This window comes from Ambystoma mexicanum, chromosome 2p (genome assembly GCF_040938575.1).
Source record: "Ambystoma mexicanum isolate Mex_15411 chromosome 2p, UKY_AmexF1_1, whole genome shotgun sequence".
Classification (NCBI taxonomy): domain Eukaryota; kingdom Metazoa; phylum Chordata; class Amphibia; order Caudata; family Ambystomatidae; genus Ambystoma; species Ambystoma mexicanum.
The window spans coordinates 1,459,652,919-1,459,673,478 of record NC_090923.1 but is presented as its reverse complement, the minus strand read 5'-3'; the positions used below and the strand labels follow the sequence as shown (position 1 = coordinate 1,459,673,478).

Genomic DNA, 20,560 nt, shown 5'->3' with positions numbered 1-20,560 from the left:
AAAAAAGTCTTCCTAGCGGCTTTAACTTCTGCCAGAAGAGTGAGAAAACTACAAGCTTTATCTTGCAAACCTCCACATACAATCTTTCACAAAGATAAGGTAGTTCCTCTCAAAGGTTGTCTCAGAATTACATATCACACAAAAAATAACCTTGCCTTCATTTTACCCTCCTCCTCAACCAGGGAAAGAGGAAGAGAGATTGCACAGGCTGTATCCAAGGCATGCCTTGAGTTTTTACATTAACAGACTTGCAAAGATTAGACAAGCAGATCAATTGTTTGTGGGGTATGCAGGACACAACTAGGTTTACCTATCACGAAACAGACCATCTCAAGATGGATAATACTGACTATCATAGAGTGCTATAAATTGGCAGGAAAAGATCCTCCTCAACAACTCAGGGCTCATTCAACCAGGGGTATCGCAGCCTCGGCAGCTCTCCAAAGATGCGTTCCAATTAAAGACATATGCGCAAATGCCACATGGTCGTCCGCACATACTTTCACCAAATTCTACAGTCTAGATTCCTCCACTAGCCAGGAGACTAAATTTGGGAAAGCTGTGTTGCACTCGGTGCATCTTTAAAAACAATCATTACATTTTACTCCCGCCTCCTATACACATTACTGCTTTGGGAGTCTATCCAAGATAAGGAATATGTGGGAGGACACAAACCCTTTGAAGAACAAGTTACTTACCAACTGTAACGTTTTTTTGACTGGATGTTCCTCCCATGTATTCCTTATCGCCCCTCCCATCCTGCCTCGCAGTAAAACTTCCCTTGTAGTTGCAACCTACGCTCCTTCAAAGGGTACTAACCATCTCATACTAGACAAACACAGCACCTCAAAACAGAACTGAGCAACGGACGCTGCACAAGACTATTTATACCTATGGTGACGTCGCGCCGATAGAGATGCCTTTGAGGGACACCAACTCGAGGGACGTCTACTGTGAAAACATTTCCGAGGCCAGCAAGCTGAAAGTGGATTTATCAAAGATGAGGAATACGTGGGAGGAACATCCAGTCGAAAGAACGTTACAGTTGGTAAGTAACTTGTTCTTCTGGTGGACTTACCAGCAGCGGAATTGCTGCTTGGAAACTGCTGATTTTCAGAGGAAAGGTGTCGGATTCACCTCCAGCTTGTTGCTGGAGGTAAATTCTCCACTGTACCTCCAAAAAATCGATGGATTAACCATGCAGTAATAAAACCAAAAATCCCCATGGAGACCTATGGACTCCAAAAATTGGGAATTACCACCACTTGTAATCCTGTGGTAAATCCATGGGCTCAAGTGGCGGTAACAGTAAACTTGTAATGAGGCCCATTGTATTTACTTTAATGATAGGCATGAGAAGGGGCTTTACAACACTAGTCATGTGTTTCCTTATTTTTTCTTTTATATTTAATGATGTAAAAGATCTGAAAAATAGTTTGATTAATACTTGTTTATTTTATTGAAAGTTTCATATCACTCTTGTCAATCTTCTGCTGTTGGTGCCAGTCTTTTAAATCCAGGGGAATTCCCAACCCATCAAATATATACAGATTTACGCAAGATTTCGAAGCAAAATGAAAGCATTACTAAGAGAAAAATAGAATTTGCCCATGAAAAAGATCTGGGGGTAACATTCCCAGAATAAACCTGGCATAAGATAAGCAAAACATGATTCGTAACCTCTCTTTCTGCTAATGTATTTCAGTCTTTGTTATTTATTTTTAATACATTTCTTTTTACACCCAAAAGAGTCTTGGGATTCGCCAAAAACTATTCAGATGTGTGCTGGCCATTCAACATACTAGGTGCAGGCCTAAATCACATGTGCTATTGGCGTGTGTACTCCTTTTGGGGGGAGATTTGGTTTATTGTGGAACATATTTTCACATGTTCTGACTAATTATCTTTTCCCAAGGTGACTCTTTGCTTCTTAATCCTTACATTCACTTGTGTTTACTTCTACAGTAAAGCTGTGTCTAAAGTAATTGATCCCTTCATTGCTAAGTGATTACTAGTATTTGGAAAGACGCATCTAAGATCTCTATACACATCTGATGAAACTATTGATATTCATTTCAGATTATGAAAATGCTTTATTCTAGATCTCCTTCAGAGTGACATTTTCTGAATGAAAATGTATGTTTGTCTAAAAATATTAGCTAATCAAATGTTAATAAGCCTTCCAAAGCATGAGATAGACATTTTAAATACTTTACTTTTAAACTATGACTTTCTAATGTGTTGCGTCCTCTCATGGATTCCTCATATTAGATATATTTTATCTTACTTTGCATTTCTCTGAAACTTTTCCTTGCATAGCCTTTGTGCGTCATTGAGTCGCCTATTTAGAGACATCCACGCCAGAGCACGCAAGTTTAGTTTCAGGCCCACTGCAGGTGGCTAATGAGCACTATACCTTTCCTCAAATGATTTGCACCATTTGTTTGTAGCTACCCCCATGAACATTCCTTAACCACAGATTCTTAAATGTGTTTCTGGGGCAAATCCAATGTACCATATGCACACCAATTTGACTTGGCTCAATTTATAAAGCATCATTTGTCTCTAGTTCACAGATTTGGTGTGCTTTCAGATTTAAATATATTGTTAAAACACTAACTTTCAAAACACAGATTATTGCTACAAATTCTACTTTAATTTTAAGGATTATGAATCTGCAGTTTTGCAGTTTACCAGTACATATAGCCAATCGCATGTGATGAGGAAATCCTTTTCTCTCCCATCCTGTGTGCCAGTATTCAGTTTAAATTTCAAGTCCAATAGCTTTCAATGTATATTACTTATTCAGCAATTCAGCCTCTGTTAAGGCATATTTCTGGCTTTCATAGTGTGTAAGATTTTTGTACCCACCAATTTTGAAGTTGATCCTAAAGATGATCTTTGCGAAGGTCCAGAAATGTACATGGTTTCCTGGCTCTTCTTGTACTGCATTAGTTGCAATGCATGCTATCATTGGCTACCTTTTTCCCTAAGAATATTTTACATGGTAATTTACATATTCTTGTCCATGTCTCCCACAGGGTCTCCTGAGTGCCATTTTGGGGTGTGAAGAACCAGCCCAAGTTGTAGATTCTGCCCTGCTGGTCTGTCAAGACGAGTGTCCCATTCTCCTCACCTCGTTAGCGGTAAGTACACCAGTTTCCATCTCTTCAGTGAAGTGACAGGCACTGCTCTCATTGCTCATACAAACGTTGGTTGCCCTCTAGACCTCTGAAAGGTTAAAGCCCCTAAGGATCATCTGCTGATCGACCTTACTGCCTGCAACAAAAAGTATGATTAATGCTTCCCTGAGTAAGGCATAGCCGCCACCTGCATTCAAGCAGGCCAGGGTGCTGTGGTGTGGTGAGTTCCCAAACTCCAAATCCTTACCTGTAGCCATGAAGTGGGCTGCTAGGGATCGGGTTGGTCCGGTCACTGGCCATTGTGCCTCCAAGAGGATGGACAAGGTGGTATTCCATAGAGGATACAGTAACACCTCAGTAGTCCTTATGAAACTGGAAGAGGCTCTTGAACATTACATGTCCCAGAATTCCCCTGGGACCTTTCATAATGGCTCGATCCTGTGAGGGATCAGAATTGTGAGACAGACAACTTTGTAAAGAGTTTTCAACTTTAGCCATTTCATTAAATAAAAGGTTGAATACACGCCTCACTACCCCTACCCTGACGGAAATTACCCTGCCTAAAATAAACAAAAGGAAACACTAACAAAAGGATATGTGACCCTCACACTTGTACAACAAATGTAGCAATAAGGAAATCTATGGCAGTTCAATTCAACAATATAACATCTGATTTGATTCCCAATATAATCAATGTCTCTTTTCATAACCTGGGTGAATTTCCCTTCCCTGGATCTGAGCAATGGTTTTCTCTGCAGTTCAAAGAAAACAAGAACATCTGGTTTAACACAAAGTTCCAATATAGTTCTTAAAGTCTTGTAATTAAACTCACAAAGTTCAGTTGCTTCAATAAAGTATATCCAGACATTATAGGTTTATAAGTTCCCACTCCTCCTGGAATAGGAACTGTCCCTCATGGGCTTTCTTCCTGTGAGCAACAATAAATATCTTTTTTTTTTAACAATTTTTATTTTCAATACAACTCAAAAACATACAGATCTTGCATTACAATATACGTCATGTTACATTACAGCTTTTGTCTGTATATTCTGATACCCACCAACTCCCCCTCACACCCTTACCCCAGCCTACTAGACACCACATAATTCACTGCTGTATTGTTCATTTCAACCGTCAACCCTAGTGTCTGCACCTAACTGTGCAGGATTGTTTTCTGGTTCTTCAACTTCTAGCGTAGAGGTGACCAGATCTTCAACCAACTGTCTCCAAGCTTCCACTCCTCCCTCTCCCTGGTCCAATGTCCTACTTACTGCCTCTTGCCATACAGCCGTTTCCACATTTGCCCATTTTAACAGGTCCTTCCACCAAACTTGCACTAGAGGCCTGTGCTTTGCAACTCATTGCTATCCTGCGTTTCGCTAGTGTATACGCCAGGTCTTTTAATTTACTCACATGTTTAACTCTCTTGGGTCTTGCAAACCCCCTAGTAAACAAGCCAGGGGTAACCAGTATCTAATGTGATACCTGTTTTTGCTAATGCTTGAGTTACTTCCTCCCCAAATCTGCCAATCTCTATACAGGCCCAGAACATATGAATCAAATCTGCTTCCACCTCCCCACATTTTGGGCATGTTTGTAACGCTGCTTGTCCATACTTTGCTATTCTGCTCAGGGTTAAATATGCTCTGTGAGTTATGCACAGTTGTATCTGCTGGAGCCTTGTGTTCCTAGACACCTTCTTGTGGTATCCCATAGCTCTGGTCCACATTGCATCCGACATCAGTTCTCCTAGATCAGCCTCCCATTCCTGTCTCGTCTGTCTTAACTCTTTCCCAACTTTGGACATTAACAACTCGTATATCCTCGAGACTTCATGCCCACCTTCTGACACATCATAAAATGTCTCAATTGTTTCATATAGCTGCAACGGGGTATCAGTCCCTGGCCATCTACGCCGGAGTGCCCGTAGTTGACAAGTGTGTGTAAGGTGCTGTCCTGGGTGCAGTCCCGCTTCCTCTATTAGGTCCTCGAATCCTTTAGGCACCCCCTCCTTAATCAAGCCTCCGACCGTCACTGCCCCATTAGGTTCCCAGTATTTCCTGACATTCAACCGCAATTGGTCACTCACTCCCTCTAATTCCATCAGTGGGACCTGCTGGGAATATGGTGCGACATCCCCCATCAGTTGACGGGCTCTACACCACACTACACACCCCAATCTCATCAACCTGGGTAAGCGGGCAGTGCAAGAATTCGCCAACCATGATTCCTTTTAGGAAGAATTGCGCCCCGTAGTCTGTTACAAGCGTGACTCGCGTGTTTGCTCATCTGACAACCATTTGGCTACAAATTGTAACTGGCTAGCAACAAAATATATCTCAAAGTTGGGTAGCTTTATCCCCCCTAGATCATACACATTCTGGAGTTTCCAAAGCCCCCCCCTACATCTTAAATTGCGCCATAGGAACTCCCTACATATACTATGTAGTTTATTGAAGAACGATCTCGGAATTGCAAACTGGACATTCTAGAAGAAGTTAAGGAGTCTCAGGAGTAACACCATTTTCAGCAACGCCGCCTGTCTCATCATAGATAGTGGTAATCTAGCTCAAAAAGATATGGAATTTTCAATCCCATTCAGTGCCCTCGCTGTGTTTTGTGCATGATCTAGCTGAGGATTATGATAAATGTTTACTCTCAAAAAGCAGAACGTATCTAATTCCCATTTAATCGGCAGCACTGGCAGCCTTTGCACCGGCTTCCCAATATATTCTCCTAATGGGAACAGACTCGATTTTTGTGGGTTTATCGTTATGCCCGGTAAGGCGGCGTATCACTCCCTCACATCTATGATATATTGCAAATTTGTTTCTGGGTTTGCCAGTAAAGTAGCATATCATTTGCATACAGCAATATCAGATGTCTTCCTCCAGGAATTTCTATCCCTGCCTCTCCGTATTCATCCTACAGATAGATTGCCAGTGGCTCTAATGCCAATATAAATAGCATCGGGAACCATAGACACACCTGCCTTTTATCTTTACTTAACTGCCATTGTTCTGAGATTGTTGTGCCTGTTTTCACCCTAGCCACTGGTTCATTATACAGCAATTGCACCCATTTGATATATGTCGGTCCCATACCAAACCCTTCCAATACCGCCAGCAGCCATGGCCATCTGACCGAATGAAACGCCTTGACCGCATCTAGCAATGCCACCACATATTGTTGTGTGTCACTGTGAGTACAAGCTATCACATTGTGCAATCTACGCAGGTTACTGGTAATATTCCTGTGTGGGACATATCCTGTCTGATCTGGGTGTATAAGCTTGGCTATGAGCGGCAAGAGTCTGAGTGCCATCACCGCTGTAAGTATCTTCCCATCTTGAGTCAATAACAAAAGGGGTCTGTATGAGCCACAATCTGTATCTGACTTATTTGGTTTCAACCGGACAATCTGCTGGTTTCCAGTGATTCATTAAGCATTTCCAGCAGTGGTGTTAGGATATCAGTCTTATACTCTTTGTAGAATTCACTGGGGAGCCCGTCTGCTTCTGGGAGGGACTTTGCCGATTGCCAGCTCTTTGATCACGTGCTGTAGATCCTCCATCCTAATGGGGGTTTCTAAACTATCTCAGTCTTCCGTGCTTAGCCTGGGCAACTTAATCTCAGACAGGGCTTCCTGTATCACCTATACATCACACCCTAAGGTCTCCTCGTATAATCTCTTATAATATTCATAAAAGCATTTATTTACACCCTCTTGTGGCTCGTACAGTTCTCCATCTATTCCAGCCACTGCTCTAATCATTCCCTGTTCTCGCCTTTGTAGAGCCAAGCTAACAATCGCCCCAATTTGTCCCCTTCTGCGTGTTGTCTCTCAATATATCTCCTGTAGCACAAATTGCTTAATCTATCCTAATGTTTACAGCATTCTTGTTGCAGATGGGTCACCTCTTTTGCTTCCGATAGGGACCTCTCCCCTGCTTGTGCTATAGCCTTGAACCTATCTTCCGCCCTCTGTAAGTCCCGTAAAATAACATCTTGCAATCCTTTCGACTGTGATATGGCTACTTTTTTTATTATTTAAAATGATTTAGTTTGCATATAAACGTTTCATTTCATAGTTATCATACATTCTTTTGGTTCTGATCTATGATTCTAAAAAGTGCTTCTCAAATTTGCAATTTAACATCTTATCTCAGTGTTCATTTCCAAATTCTCGGTTTCAGGCATATTCATAATCTTCTCCCAAAATGTTATGGTGATATATATCAGTTTTTTGTCATGACCCAACAATATTTGTGCCTATCTCGCTTCAGGGTTAAGAGTTTCATTGGAAATGTTAAAATAGGTTCTGCATAGCGCTCGTTCTTCTTGCAGTTCTGGACATATTCTGATAGCATGATGGAGGGTCTCTATGGTTTCTTCTATTTTACAGAACCTACAATGTGATGTTTTATTCTCTTGTTGTTTAATTATAGTCAATCTTGCTTTCATTGGCAGGATATTAAGTCGCAGTTTCATAAATAAAGATCTTATTCTATTATCTGGAAAGGCCATCAAGTATGCAGGTAGTTGATTGAGTGCTCTTATTTCTGTCTCACAGGTCAGATTTTCCTTATAGGTTGCTTTCTCTTCACAGGTGTGTATCCAATCATTCAACATGAGTTTTCTCTTTGCGTACTGTGGCTGATTTATTAGCATTTCCGCGGAAATTTCCTCTTGTACGAGAAGTTGAGCCATTTGCTGATTCCATTCAAGCAAAGCTTTTGCACAAATGGGATTCGTGTTTAGTCTCAAGATGTCGATTGCTGGAATCTTTTCTTTACAGATTATCTTTCGATAGAGACTCAATTTCTTCCATATTACTATTGACCTCAGTGATTGGATGGCCACCTGAAAGCGTACCATTGCAATAGGGAAGGATGTTGGCAAATTCATTATTGTTCTCTAGAATATAGTCTCTATTTTTGGCCATATGGTTGGATGAAGTTTTATAAGTGTTTCACTTCCATATACTATTGCTGGGATCACTTTACTCCTGTAGAAGGTTACAATTGGACGAAAGGAGAACTTTCAGAATTTTCGGTGTATGACATATCCTTGGATAGCTAGGGCATAAGCTTTCTTTAAGCATCACTGTCCATTCCTTTTCGTCACGTGATTGATTAATCATGATCCCCAGATATTTTAATGTCTGCACTATATCTAATGTAAGACCATCAAGTTTAAATGTTGGAGCTCGCTCTTTAGGTTTAACATTTGGTATGGACATTATTTTTGTTTTTGTGATATTTAATTTTAACTCGTTTTTGTCCATAAATGTCTCCATAGCCTCCAAGCTGTGTTGTAAACCTCGAGAGGTTTTATCCAGCAAGACAATGTCGTCAGCATACATCAACAGGGGCAATGGTGTGGAATTTAGTCTTGGTGGATTTGTTATTGACCGCCATATTTCCTGTTCTAGATCTGCAGTAAACAAATTGAAAAGTGTGTCTGCCAAAGGGCAGCCTTACTTGAGACCATTCCATGTCTAAATATATGCAGTTTGTACACCATCTTTGGTCATTTTTACTTACTACTTACACGAGTAGAGTAATTTGATGGGCTGTAAAATGTGAGGCGGACATTTCCACTTTTCCAATTTGTTCCATAATATTTTATTTTAAAAAAGATTTTATTAATTTTATTCAAACCAAACAACAATACAAACAAGCCCAACACGCAGTGCAATTTACAACAGTTCCATTAAACACCATTTCGTTTTTTTACTTTTTGCCACTGCTCCCCCAGTCCCACCCTCCATTATGAGCCTATTTGTACTTCACATTCAGTATCTGCTACATGTGGCAGGGTCTCACTTCCCTCAGATTCCGTTGGGTCCGATATAGATCCGAACATTTCTGCTATTCATGATTTCCATGCCATTAGGGTACCCACTTCTTCCTCCCCACTCATGCTGCTCGCCTCCTGCCATACCATCGTTTCAGCCTCTGCCCATTTCTGCAACTCCTTCCACCATACCTCCACCCGTGGCTTGTAGCACTTCTTCCATCCCATGGCAATCCTCCGTTTTGCTAGCATGTATGCCAAATCTTTCAATTTCTCAACATGTTTAAGTTTCCGTGGTTTGGGGAACCCTCCCAGCATGCAAGCCCAGGCGTGTCTCTGACAAGCGTGACCCCCTTCTCTGCCAATTTATGTGCCACTTCACTCCAGAAACACTCAATTACTGGGCATGACCAAAACATGTGTGTCATGTCAGCGTTTTCCATGTCGCACTTAGGACACGCCTGTCGCCCAGCATTTTCGAACTTGGATATCCTCAGAGGGGTCATGTATGCTCTATGCGTTATATACAGCTGTATTTGTTTTAGTCTGGCATTTCTTGACACCTTCTTGTGATATCCCAGGGCACGTTCCCACATCTCATCTTCCATCGGGGCCCCCACCTCCGCTTCCCAATCCAGTCTCATATGTGTCAATTCCTTCCCAACCTTAGTCATCACCATCTCATACAATCTAGAAATCTCATGCCCTCCCTCTGATATGTCGTATATTACCCCCATAATAGCGTCTGGTTCCTCTGTCAATAGTATGGTACGTAACATATTGGCCCGTATGTAATCCCGCCTCCTCCCCAAGTTCTTCAAAGTCCCTTATGGTCCCCTCTTGCCAGATGTCCCCTAGCGTTACCAGCCCCACCGATTCCCAGTAGGTCCTGATAATCGCCCTCAACTGCTTATCTCCTCTTGCTAGAGCCACCAGCGGTACCTGCGGGGAGCATGGGAATGGGTCCTACATCATCCGGCATGCTCGACGCCACATTTTCCACCCAAGCATCATCATCATCCCAGGGCGCTCCTTCATTTCTGACTCCGGCAACCAGATAATTTCCCTTAAGTAAAATGGGGTACAGTCCTGCCCAAACAACCCAGGTTCAGGGGTCGCCTCATCGGAGAGCCACTTGGCCACATATTGTAGTTGACCTGCTACATAGTAAACCTCAAAATTAGGCAGTTTAATACCCCCCTTTTCATAGAAGTTCTGCAACTTCCATAACGCCACTCTATTCCGGGTACCATGCCATAGGAAGTCCCTACACACACACTATTCAATTTAGCAAAAAACTTCTTGGGTATCATATGTGGGATATTACTAAAATAATGTAGAAGCCTAGGTAGGACCACCATCTTAAGCATTGCCCCCGTCCCATCATTGCTAGGGGCAACTTCTCCCAAAACTTCATGCATTTCCGGATTTTCTCAACAGCTATCTCGGTGTTGTGCTTATGTTCCTCTTCTGCCGTGTGATACACATCTTTTCCAAGGTAACGGAACAAACTAAACCACCCATGGTATCTGTAACACCGGTAACCTTTCCACAGGGGTTCCCTTATAGCTACCTAGCGGGAATATGCTAGATTTTTGAGGATTCACCGCTATGCCGGACAACCCTGCATACCTCTCCATCACTTCCAGAATATATTGAAGATTTTCTTCCGGGTATTTCAAGTATAACAGCAAATCATCCACATATAAGGATATTAGGTGCCGTTCCCCCCCTACCTCAATACCTATCGTATCATATTGTTGCCTGAGATATATTGCTAGGGGCTCCAGGGCTAGAATGTAAAGCATCGGGGACCAGGGGCACCCCTGCCTGGTGCCTCTACTAAGTTGCCATCTCTCGGATATCACTGATCCAGTTCGTACTCTGGCTAGCGGCTCACTGTATAGCATTTTCGCCCACCTGATGTAACCCGGCCCCACTCCGTATCCTCCCAGGGCTGCCAACAGCCATGGCCACTTAACCGAGTCGAAGGCTTTTACTGCGTCTAAGGATACAATTGCCATTTCGCCTTCATTTTTACCCACCCATTCGACCACCCGGTGGAGTCGCCTATGGTTGTGAGTTATATTCCTATTCGGGACATAGCCCGTTTGGTCTGGGTGGATTAATTTGCTAATTACTCTTCGCAATCTGTTTGCCAGGCCAGCCGTCAATATCTTGCTGTCCTGGTTCAGCATCGACAAAGGCCTGTAGGAGCCACAGCTATGCCCTGGTTTGTTGGGTTTAGGGAGCGGTATTATGATCGCTTCTCTGAGTGACTCCGGCAACCTTCCCATCTCAAACGCTTCGTTAAGCATTTCTAGCATTGGGGGGAACACTTCTTCTCTGTATTCTTTATAAAATTCACTAGGGATCCCATCTGCTCCTGGGGTCTTACTAGTAAGCAACTGCTTCACAACCTCCTCCAACTCCTCAATGTAATTGGTGCATCAAGCTCTCCTCTTTCCTCATCACTTATCTTGGGCAGTCCTATATCTTCTAGTGTTTCGGTTATCTCCTCTTGACTGCCCTCCTCCTTGTCCCCCGTATAGTACCCTGTAATAATCCGCAAATTCCTTGTTGACCCCTTCTTGGGTGTCCACTACCTCAACATCTTCTCTAGTTATTGTCCTAATCGGGGGCCTAGGGGTTTCGCTCTTGTATAGCCACGCAAAGAGCCTGCCCGTTTTATCCCCTCCTGCATGCTGTCTCTCTACATACTTTTTATAATTGAGGTTGCAGAGCCTTTCCCAATGTTCCGCACACTGCTGCTGTAGTTTATGTACTAGCCCCGTATCCACACTGCCATTTTCTAATGCTCTTTCTAGTTCATCTTCTGTTCTCTGCAGGTCAGCCAGGACCCCGCCCTGCAGGCCCTTTGACTTAGCTATGGCAACCCCCCGCATCACCACCTTAAAGGCTTCCCAAAGTGTACCCGCCAAGTCAACACTACCAGTATTCACTTCGAAATAGTTAGTGATCTCATCTCTTATATCCTCTCTAAAGACCGGATCTTTGAGTGCCTCTGCCCGGAGGCGCCATGTCGGAATCCGCACCCTGGGGGGGGCAATATTGCCACCCGAGGACCAGGGGCGAGTGATCCGAGAGGACCCTCGCCTTGTATTCTATTTGAGTAACCTCAGTGATTACATCCGGCGTGGCAAAGACATAATCCAGTCTCGTGTGTAGCTGCTGCGGGGCTGAGTAGTGAGAATATTACTTTCCATTGGGATGTTTTGTCCTCCACACGTCTGCCAAGCCAAAATCATCTAGTAGCACCTGCAATGCTTTAGCCACTGGGGTGGCCCTATCAATCCTGCCATCAGATCTGTCTACCTTGGGGTTAATTACACAATTGAAATCCCCGCCCCAAATCACTGCACCACCCACACACATACTAAGGTTGGTGCACAGAGTTCTAAAGTATGCCGCCGTATTTTGATTGGGGGCATCCGTATTTACAATGCATACCTCTTTATTCTCCACCAGCCATCTCAATATAACCATCCTCCCATCAATTTCCGCTACTTCCTGTATTAGCTGAAACGGGACGTGCGGCGCCACCCAGACAAGCACTCCCCTAGCGTAGGCAGAGTATGACGAACCCACCACAATCCCTTTCCATTTTTTCCCCACTAGCTCCAACTTCTCCCGCGTCAGATGCATCTCCTGTAACAATGCAATATCTATCTTTTGCCGTCTCAAATACAGCATGACCTTATTCCTCTTCATATAACTGTTAAGTCCCCTGACATTCCACGTTATTATCTTGAGATCCCCCATAGTTCGTTAACTCTCTCCTCCCTTACTTCCAGCTGATCCCTCCCACTCACACAATGCAGATACAACCCTTTGGCTCTTCCTTGTAGGCTCATGTTTGAACTTGAACTCCCCATAACTATATACACACCAAACTTCCCACCTCCCTCCCCTCCCCCTAGCCATCCCTTCCCCAACAACACCCTCCCCAACTGTTGCCCAGCTCTGTCCCTGGATCTCAGGCACCCCCATATCTAGCCCTGTCCAGCACAAGCCTATGCTCAGGGCTCAGTAGGGTGAAGTCGCCCTAATGGCCACTTAACTAATTAGTATTTCGGGGTGGGTTGCTTCCAACCTGTTGCTCCTATTTTCGAATTTATTACGCTTTTATGTTAACGCTATGCAGCTTCCAATTGCATTTTACCCACTATATTCCAGTCCATGCCGAGCACAAGGCCCGAATGCTACCCAGTGTTCAACCGGTCCCAAAGTCTCGGGGGTAAGTACATGCAATCTTGTCGCTCCTATTCGTTTAGAGTTGCAACGCCCAATACTTCCGTTTTCGTTTGCATTTTAACACACTATATTCCAGTCCCATAGAGTCATAAAGTTCAAGGGCTATGCCGTGTCTATCAAGCAATTCAAGGCGCTATACCAGGATTCCCCACTCTCCTACCCACTCAGGGTAAATGACATAGTGTCTTCACTTATCGTGTTCCTGGGAATCTTGTTCCTCGTTCTGCGCCGGGCAGCCTCGCAGATCCAACCACGACGCTGCATCTTCTGGGGTATTAAAGAACAGCACTCTGCCTTTGTGCAGAATCTTCAACTTTGCTGGGTACAACAACATGTACCTGACATCCGCTGCACGCAGTCTCCTCTTAACCGCAACATAACCATACCGCTGCCTTTGCACCAACATAGTATAGTCGGGGTATGCCGTAACCTTGGAGGAGGCTCTTTCTATCGTCCCGCCCTTGCGAAAATACTCCAGCATCTTTTCCCTGTCTTTGTAGTTCAAGATTTTCGCAATTATCGGCCGCGGTGGAGCTCCAGGCCGTGGTTTTCTCATAAGGGCTCGATGTGCCCGCTCTACTGTGAACCCCTGCGAGAGTTTGTCCGCTCCCACTTCTTGCAGGATCATGTTCTCCATTTAATCTGTGGGGTCCTGGCCTCCTCCTCCTTCTGGCAGGCCAACCACATGGATGTTGTTCCGTCTCGCCCGTCCTTCCGCTTCCTCCACTCTATTTTCAAGGTTGGCAACGTGCTGTTTGAGCACATGAACCTCCTTCGCATTGTTCGTGCTTACATACGTGTTGGTCTTTACTGCGCTTTCCAATCCGCTGGTTCTTTCAGCTAGCGTTCTGACGTCCTCTCGCAGCAAGGTGTAACCTCCACTCCCACTGCATCTATTTTACTTTCTAGGGCCGTCCGCAGTTCCGCCATCGCCGTGCCCCACTTAGCACTCAAGTCCGTTATGGCCGCTAGAACTTGTTGGCGCGCACCAAGGAAGTGCCCAGAAGTGCCTGTTAGCCTGGAGGAAACGCTGTTGGACTATACTCTCTCTATATTAAGGATAAGCCCCGCCCCCGGCTCCCAGAATTCTACAAGAAGGCTGGGCTGCGCGCACCTGCGCGCGCGCACCAAGGAAGTGCCCAGAAGTGCCTGTTAGCCTGGAGGAAACGCTGTTGGACTATACTCTCTCTATATTAAGGATAAGCCCCGCCCCCGGCTCCCAGAATTCTACAAGAAGGCTGGGCTGCGCGCACCAAGGAAGTGCCCAGAAGTGCCTGTTAGCCTGGAGGAAACGCTGTTGGACTATACTCTCTCTATATTAAGGGTGAGCTCTTTTTAGCTCACACATGGACACATTGACCTCAAATTGTACTAAAAGTAATTGTATTTACCTAGAAGGTAATATCAGAAGCTAAAAAGCTTTAAATACTTATACATTTCTTTCTTTAGATAAGCCCCGCCCCCGGCTCCCAGAATTCTACAAGAAGGCTGGGCTGCGTGCACCTGCGCGCGCGCACCAAGGAAGTGCCCAGAAGTGCCTGTTAGCCTGGAGGAAACGCTGTTGGACTATACTCTCTCTATATTAAGGGTGAGCTCTTTTTAGCTCACACATGGACACATTGACCTCAAATTGTACTAAAAGTAATTGTATTTACCTAGAAGGTAATATCAGAAGCTAAAAAGCTTTAAATACTTATACATTTCTTTCTTTAGATAAGCCCCGCCCCCGGCTCCCAGAATTCTACAAGAAGGCTGGGCTGCGCGCACCTTCGCGCGCGCACCAAGGAAGTGCCCAGAAGTGCCTGTTAGCCTGTTAGCCGGGGGCTGGAGGCTGCGAGCATTGTTTGCTCGCCGTCTTATCTAAAATGCTGTGAGGTTCTAGTGGGGATTGATCCTTCTCTTGATAACATTCTGCCGTCTGCTTGCTAGTTCTGCCTAAAGGAAGCCAATGCAAATGTATCTGAGAGGTATGTGCTTAAAGTAATTACGGTCTTTTTTTGTCAATGTTTGAGTAAACTTCTGAAAATTGTGGCGTCTGAAGTGTTGGAAGCATTCCGCAGACGGGAGCCTGCAGAGTATGCAAGCGGCTAAGTGCAGTGAAAAGTCAACAGCCGTGTGCTATAAAATGGTAATGACTAATGTCCAACGTAGATAATCTCGTAGATGCATGAGTCCTACACATGTGCTTTTGACAATTAATGAAGATTTGTAAAACTACAACGCCGTTTCATGACACAGGCTGCAATCTAAATAACATAAGTTAAGTACCATATAAGTACTGTTTGCTGGGTTTGCCTGACCTCCTGCTCTAATTTCGCTCGGAGGACGGCTGAACCCGTGACTCTGTCTTATTGCCTGACTCTATAGGAAGAAGGTATTTTCTCATTGTTGGAAATCTCGCCCCCTGTCTTCGTAACGCCTCTTCCTGGGTCTTTAAAATCTTATCTACGAGTGCACCGCGCGCACTGTCAAGTATCACACAGGTACGGGTTGCTGTCTGCTGTACGAAGTGCAGGGTGTGGGTAAAGGCTATAAAGCAGTAAGACAGTAACCTTCTGGTGGAAATTACATAACGAGAGTGCTGGATGGTTGAGGGTGTAGAAAATAGGACATTTACAAAACCTATTATAAGTGTTGCATCCATTCATCCATTGCATTAGTGGCTAATAACAGAAACTTCTGATTGTGGTAATAAAGAATGGTGAAAAAGATAAGGAATGGGAAAAGGTGTCTGAATGGGTCTCCATCATTGTTAGGAGAAGGAAACATGTCGGATGACGAAATAATGCATGACACCATAAATCAAACAAAAAAAAAAGGGAGAACTAATAGTAAGACGTCTAGTGATAAGGATCTAGCATTACCATCAGCAAGTTCAACTATCCCTAACTCATCAGTAGATGAGATGGTAAACTCAAATGAAGCACCAAAAATAAAAAAAGCTGTATTGGCCCAAATACATATGGAGAATACGGTAGGGCTTACATATTCTATAAACCCCATATGTAATATACCAATCACTGATAGTTCAATGTTAGGTGCAGTTAGTGAGGAACACAGTTCATTTACTGATGATACCTCTCTGGTTGCACCAGTGGTTCTAGCAGAACTACATAGTAGAGCACGACTATCAAATGGCCCATCAACTCCTGCAGCGAGCTCGCGGGGAGTGAGAGACCAAGTTCATTTCCATGCAGCAATTGCTGCCAATTTGGAACAATTAAAGGAAAAAAGAACTAATGGGAGTGAGGAGGGAGAGAAAGAAAAGAAACAAAATGCAAGCTCTCCTGCTCACGACTTAGTGACCAATCCATTGGAGATAATCTATCCACACTCACCTGTGTTAGGGGCCGATCCTCTTCAAGCCAAACCATTGTTTGATTCAATACGCCAACCAAACTCATCTCTACCACTGTTTCCACTTGAAGATACGCTGGTGGATTTGAATCAACAAGAATTACAAAACTTCCCCGTGCTGGCAAGGATCCTTAACTTGCTTGATAAGGGTCATGAATATACCCATGGTGCAATTGGTGCATTGAGCACGGCAATGTCTGATATTGGTAACAGATTAAGTAGAATGGAAGGATACATGATGGCTCAGGAAAAATGCCACATTTTCTGGGCTGAACAACTTCTCAGAGATAAAGTCACCAATGAGAAAATGGTGGCAGAGACAATGGGTGCGGCAAATATTAGTGCTATCCCTGCTCAAAAATCACAATCTACCCAAACACAGTTGGGGAGTATAGAAAATGGGTCTGAAGAAATCATGGAGTCCTGTCCATTAGATAAGAACATAGAAAAACTCCCCTCTTATGCAGAAATTGCAAAACTCCAGCACGATAGAATTTTGGTATTAGAACAAATAGTACTAACTGCAAATTTAGCTCCTGATACCATACATGTTGGAGAACAGATGGCACATGGGGATATTCGTGACTCTTTGACATATAGAGGGCCTGATAGCCCCTCGGATCTTACAGACCTTATTGACTTGACTGAAGGAGCCAATGGTGAAGCACCAGAATCAAATAAAAATGATAATGAAGAACCTGTGGCAAATCAAACATTATATTTTATGTCCCGAAAAGCAAAAAAACTTCACGCAAGAGCGAAAAAGAGACAAGCAATTAGAGGAATTCAAGCAACTTCACCTCAGGTGGTGGGCACTACAAATAAAAAAAAAGAGAACAAAAATCAAAAAAAAGGATTGGTGACAGGGGATTTCTTCAAAAAGAATAAAATTAGTGTAAATGAAGTGAAGGATGCACCACCAATTGACCAATTTCAACTAAATAAGGAAAGTCAGGTACAATTGGAGGACAATGACAGTTTAGTAGATGCTAAAGACACTACGAACATATCAACACCTCATTTTATACAAACACAACTTCAACGTTTCTTTGAGAGGATGGATAAGAAAATATCGTCCTTTACTCAATCATCTCAGGGTACTGGGCAGTTGATCAATGACACATCTCAGACCACAGCTTTAGGGTCCAATAAGGACATATTGACTGTACAAAGAGAGGAAAAAGAACCGGTGACACCAAGGGCAGGTGGGCATGTTAACCCACATGTAAATCCATTACAAATAGATGCACACTCTAAAGAGAAATCGGAAATAGAGATTAAGTCACAGGGTAGTTGCAAGGCTAATGGTGGAATTGACTATAAACAACTGTCGCCCGAGATGAAACTGGTGATGGGCTGGACGGTAGACCCAGCAAAGGTTGAAAAACCAAATTTAAACCGCGCATCACTAATGAAGGTATTTCACCAAATTCCAAACCTACGCAACCTGGTATCAAATGACATTGATTGGGTCAGGCTCCCTTATGTTCCAAACTGTAGGATGTTATGCAAATATCAAAATATAATAATTGCATCGCTAATATGGCAACACGTTAAAGATTTCGAATTGTTGGGCTATGAATTGTCGCTGTACGCTTCAATGGAAGAAGCGAGTGGATTTGTTGAATATCAGCCATCATTGTGCCACAATGATTCTAATGTGGAAGGGCGAGAAAGTGAAATTACAAGAATCCACGAAAAAATAAGGGAACAATCAGAGGCAGTCGCCCAGATGGCCACCACTCTCGCATTGCTTGAGCCACTAATAAAGACTCTAAATAGTGAGCAATCAGGAAAAACAAACCTATAACATGAGCCTTTGAGTATATGTTCATGGAACTGCTGTGGTTTGAAGAACTTGCAGGCATGGTTCCAGAAAATTCATCGGGAGAAATTGCCTGACTTAATTGTGGTACAAGAAACAATGGCACTAGCGGATGTTTACTTAGAAGGATACATGGCATAGTGTGCACATGCAGTGAGGGGCAAAACGGGGCGGCCAGCTGGGGGATTGGCGATCTTTGTGAAACACCTATATGCGGTTAAAGTACGGCAATTCTTTACATCTGCTGAAATACTTGCAATAGAAATTAGATCAAGTAACATCGGGTATCCACACATATTATTAACATCTTTATACTGGAATCCGTCTACAACCACTTTAGATACCATATTAGAAAAATTATCGAATGTGATGGCGGCAGTTATAGAAGAATCCCCCAACGTGATGATCATCATAGGTGGTGACTTTAATTGTATCCTTGATAAAAGCAGCGCAGACCGAATGATATTTAACCTGGGTTACATTACACCCTCCGTGGAAAGGGGACAAATCTGGTTAAAATTTTTTGAACAATGGGACATGAATATTATTCCTTATTCTGTCAAAGAGCCACTATTTACTTGGTCGCGCGGGCCTAAGAAATCCACAATTGATTATATTGTGATGTCTGGACCAATAGCTAACACTACATCCCTGTGTACAATTACACACTCACAATTTAGTGATCACTGCATATTGGAGAGTTACTTTGAATGTCCTCTCCAAAGATATGATGTACTAGTGCCACTTGCACTATTAGAAATAGATCGTCAAGAACTATCAATACGATGGAACACGAGACTATATAGGGAACTTAACTTCCTGGTGAATAGGGACATGGTTAAAATGAATCCACAGTTCTTGAGTACAAGAGAGGCTAATAATCTAGAATCAAAGAATGCTAATATGATACACAACCATATTGAACGGTTAGCAGCGCAAAAAGATAACAACACACAGAAAAAGAAAACCCAAAAGGGATTATATAATGCAGAAATTGCCATTAGGAAAAAAACCAAGAATCGAGAACTGCGCAACTTACTAAAATTTGGGAATGGTAATTTCGGTAGTACATACTATAATGAAAAAAAGGCTATTATGAGTAGCTATAAAAATGACCTAAAACAAATAAAAATGATAAAATATCAAAAAGTTAATCAGAACATGATATATAACTTATGCCAAAAAAATACAAGAGAAATTTGGGCATTGTTAAGAGATCCCGCAATGATGGAAGGATCGTCTCTGCCTTCGGCTGTCAGCGGTGAAGCCTGGACAGAGGTATATAGTAATAAATATGCGATGCCATCAAAATTTAAAAATATGTATACCGAAGTTAACATGACAGATTTGCCAACTAAATGCCCATGGGGACTAGAAGATATTGAACTGGTTATAATGAATCTAAAGTCATCTAAGGCGGCAGGTCCTGATGGAATTCCACCCTGTGTTCTAAAAGATGACCCTAAGTTGTGGGCGGTTATTATACTGAGAAGCATAGAGTGTGTGCTGAAAACTAAGAGAGTACCGACATCATGGCTGTCGGCAATTGTGATCCCCATCCACAAAAAAGGGCCACTAAATGATCCAGCAAATTTTAGACCGGTGGCACTTATAGATGTAACAGCGAAAGTGTTTGCTGCTCTTATTCTAAAAGATTTAAATGTATTCATCACAAAAAAAGAAATTCTATCCCGTTTCCAAACTGGATTCAGGAAAGGGATGGGGACACAGTTAAATGCGACTATTCTGGCTCACTTACTAAAGCTAACGAGGGTAAAAAATCATGGACCGATTTACATGGCTTTGCTCGATATATCAGGAGCATTTGACTCAGTGATTAGGCAGATACTATGGAAAAGAATGAAAGAACACAATATACCAGCACAAATTATAGCAATGATTGCATTACTCCATACGAACACGACTTATAGGATAAAGATAGATCAAAATGGATCGCTTACTTCTCCAATTAAAACATATATTGGCGTGAAACAAGGATGTAACTTGGCTGCCACATTATTCAATCTGTATCTAACAGAAATTGGTGCAATATGGTCAGGATGTAATGCCTTTTCAGTAAAATTGGGTTTACTCCGCCTGGATTGGATGGCATTTGCGGATGACTTGATACTATTTGATCCTACTCCTTTTGGCCTTCAAAA

At 43.0% G+C, this 20,560-nt stretch overlaps 1 protein-coding gene across 6 annotated transcripts in view; it reads left to right on the top strand.

Moving 5' to 3' along the window:
• Positions 1–20,560, top strand: part of FANCA (FA complementation group A) — a 3,206,914-nt gene that overhangs the window by 2,536,410 nt on the left and 649,944 nt on the right. For all 6 annotated transcript variants that reach the window (XM_069646037.1, XM_069646039.1, XM_069646038.1 and 3 more), the window contains one exon: positions 3,042–3,146. In XM_069646037.1, the coding sequence (XP_069502138.1) occupies positions 3,042–3,146 (105 nt within the window). The remainder of the gene's footprint in view (positions 1–3,041; positions 3,147–20,560) is intronic.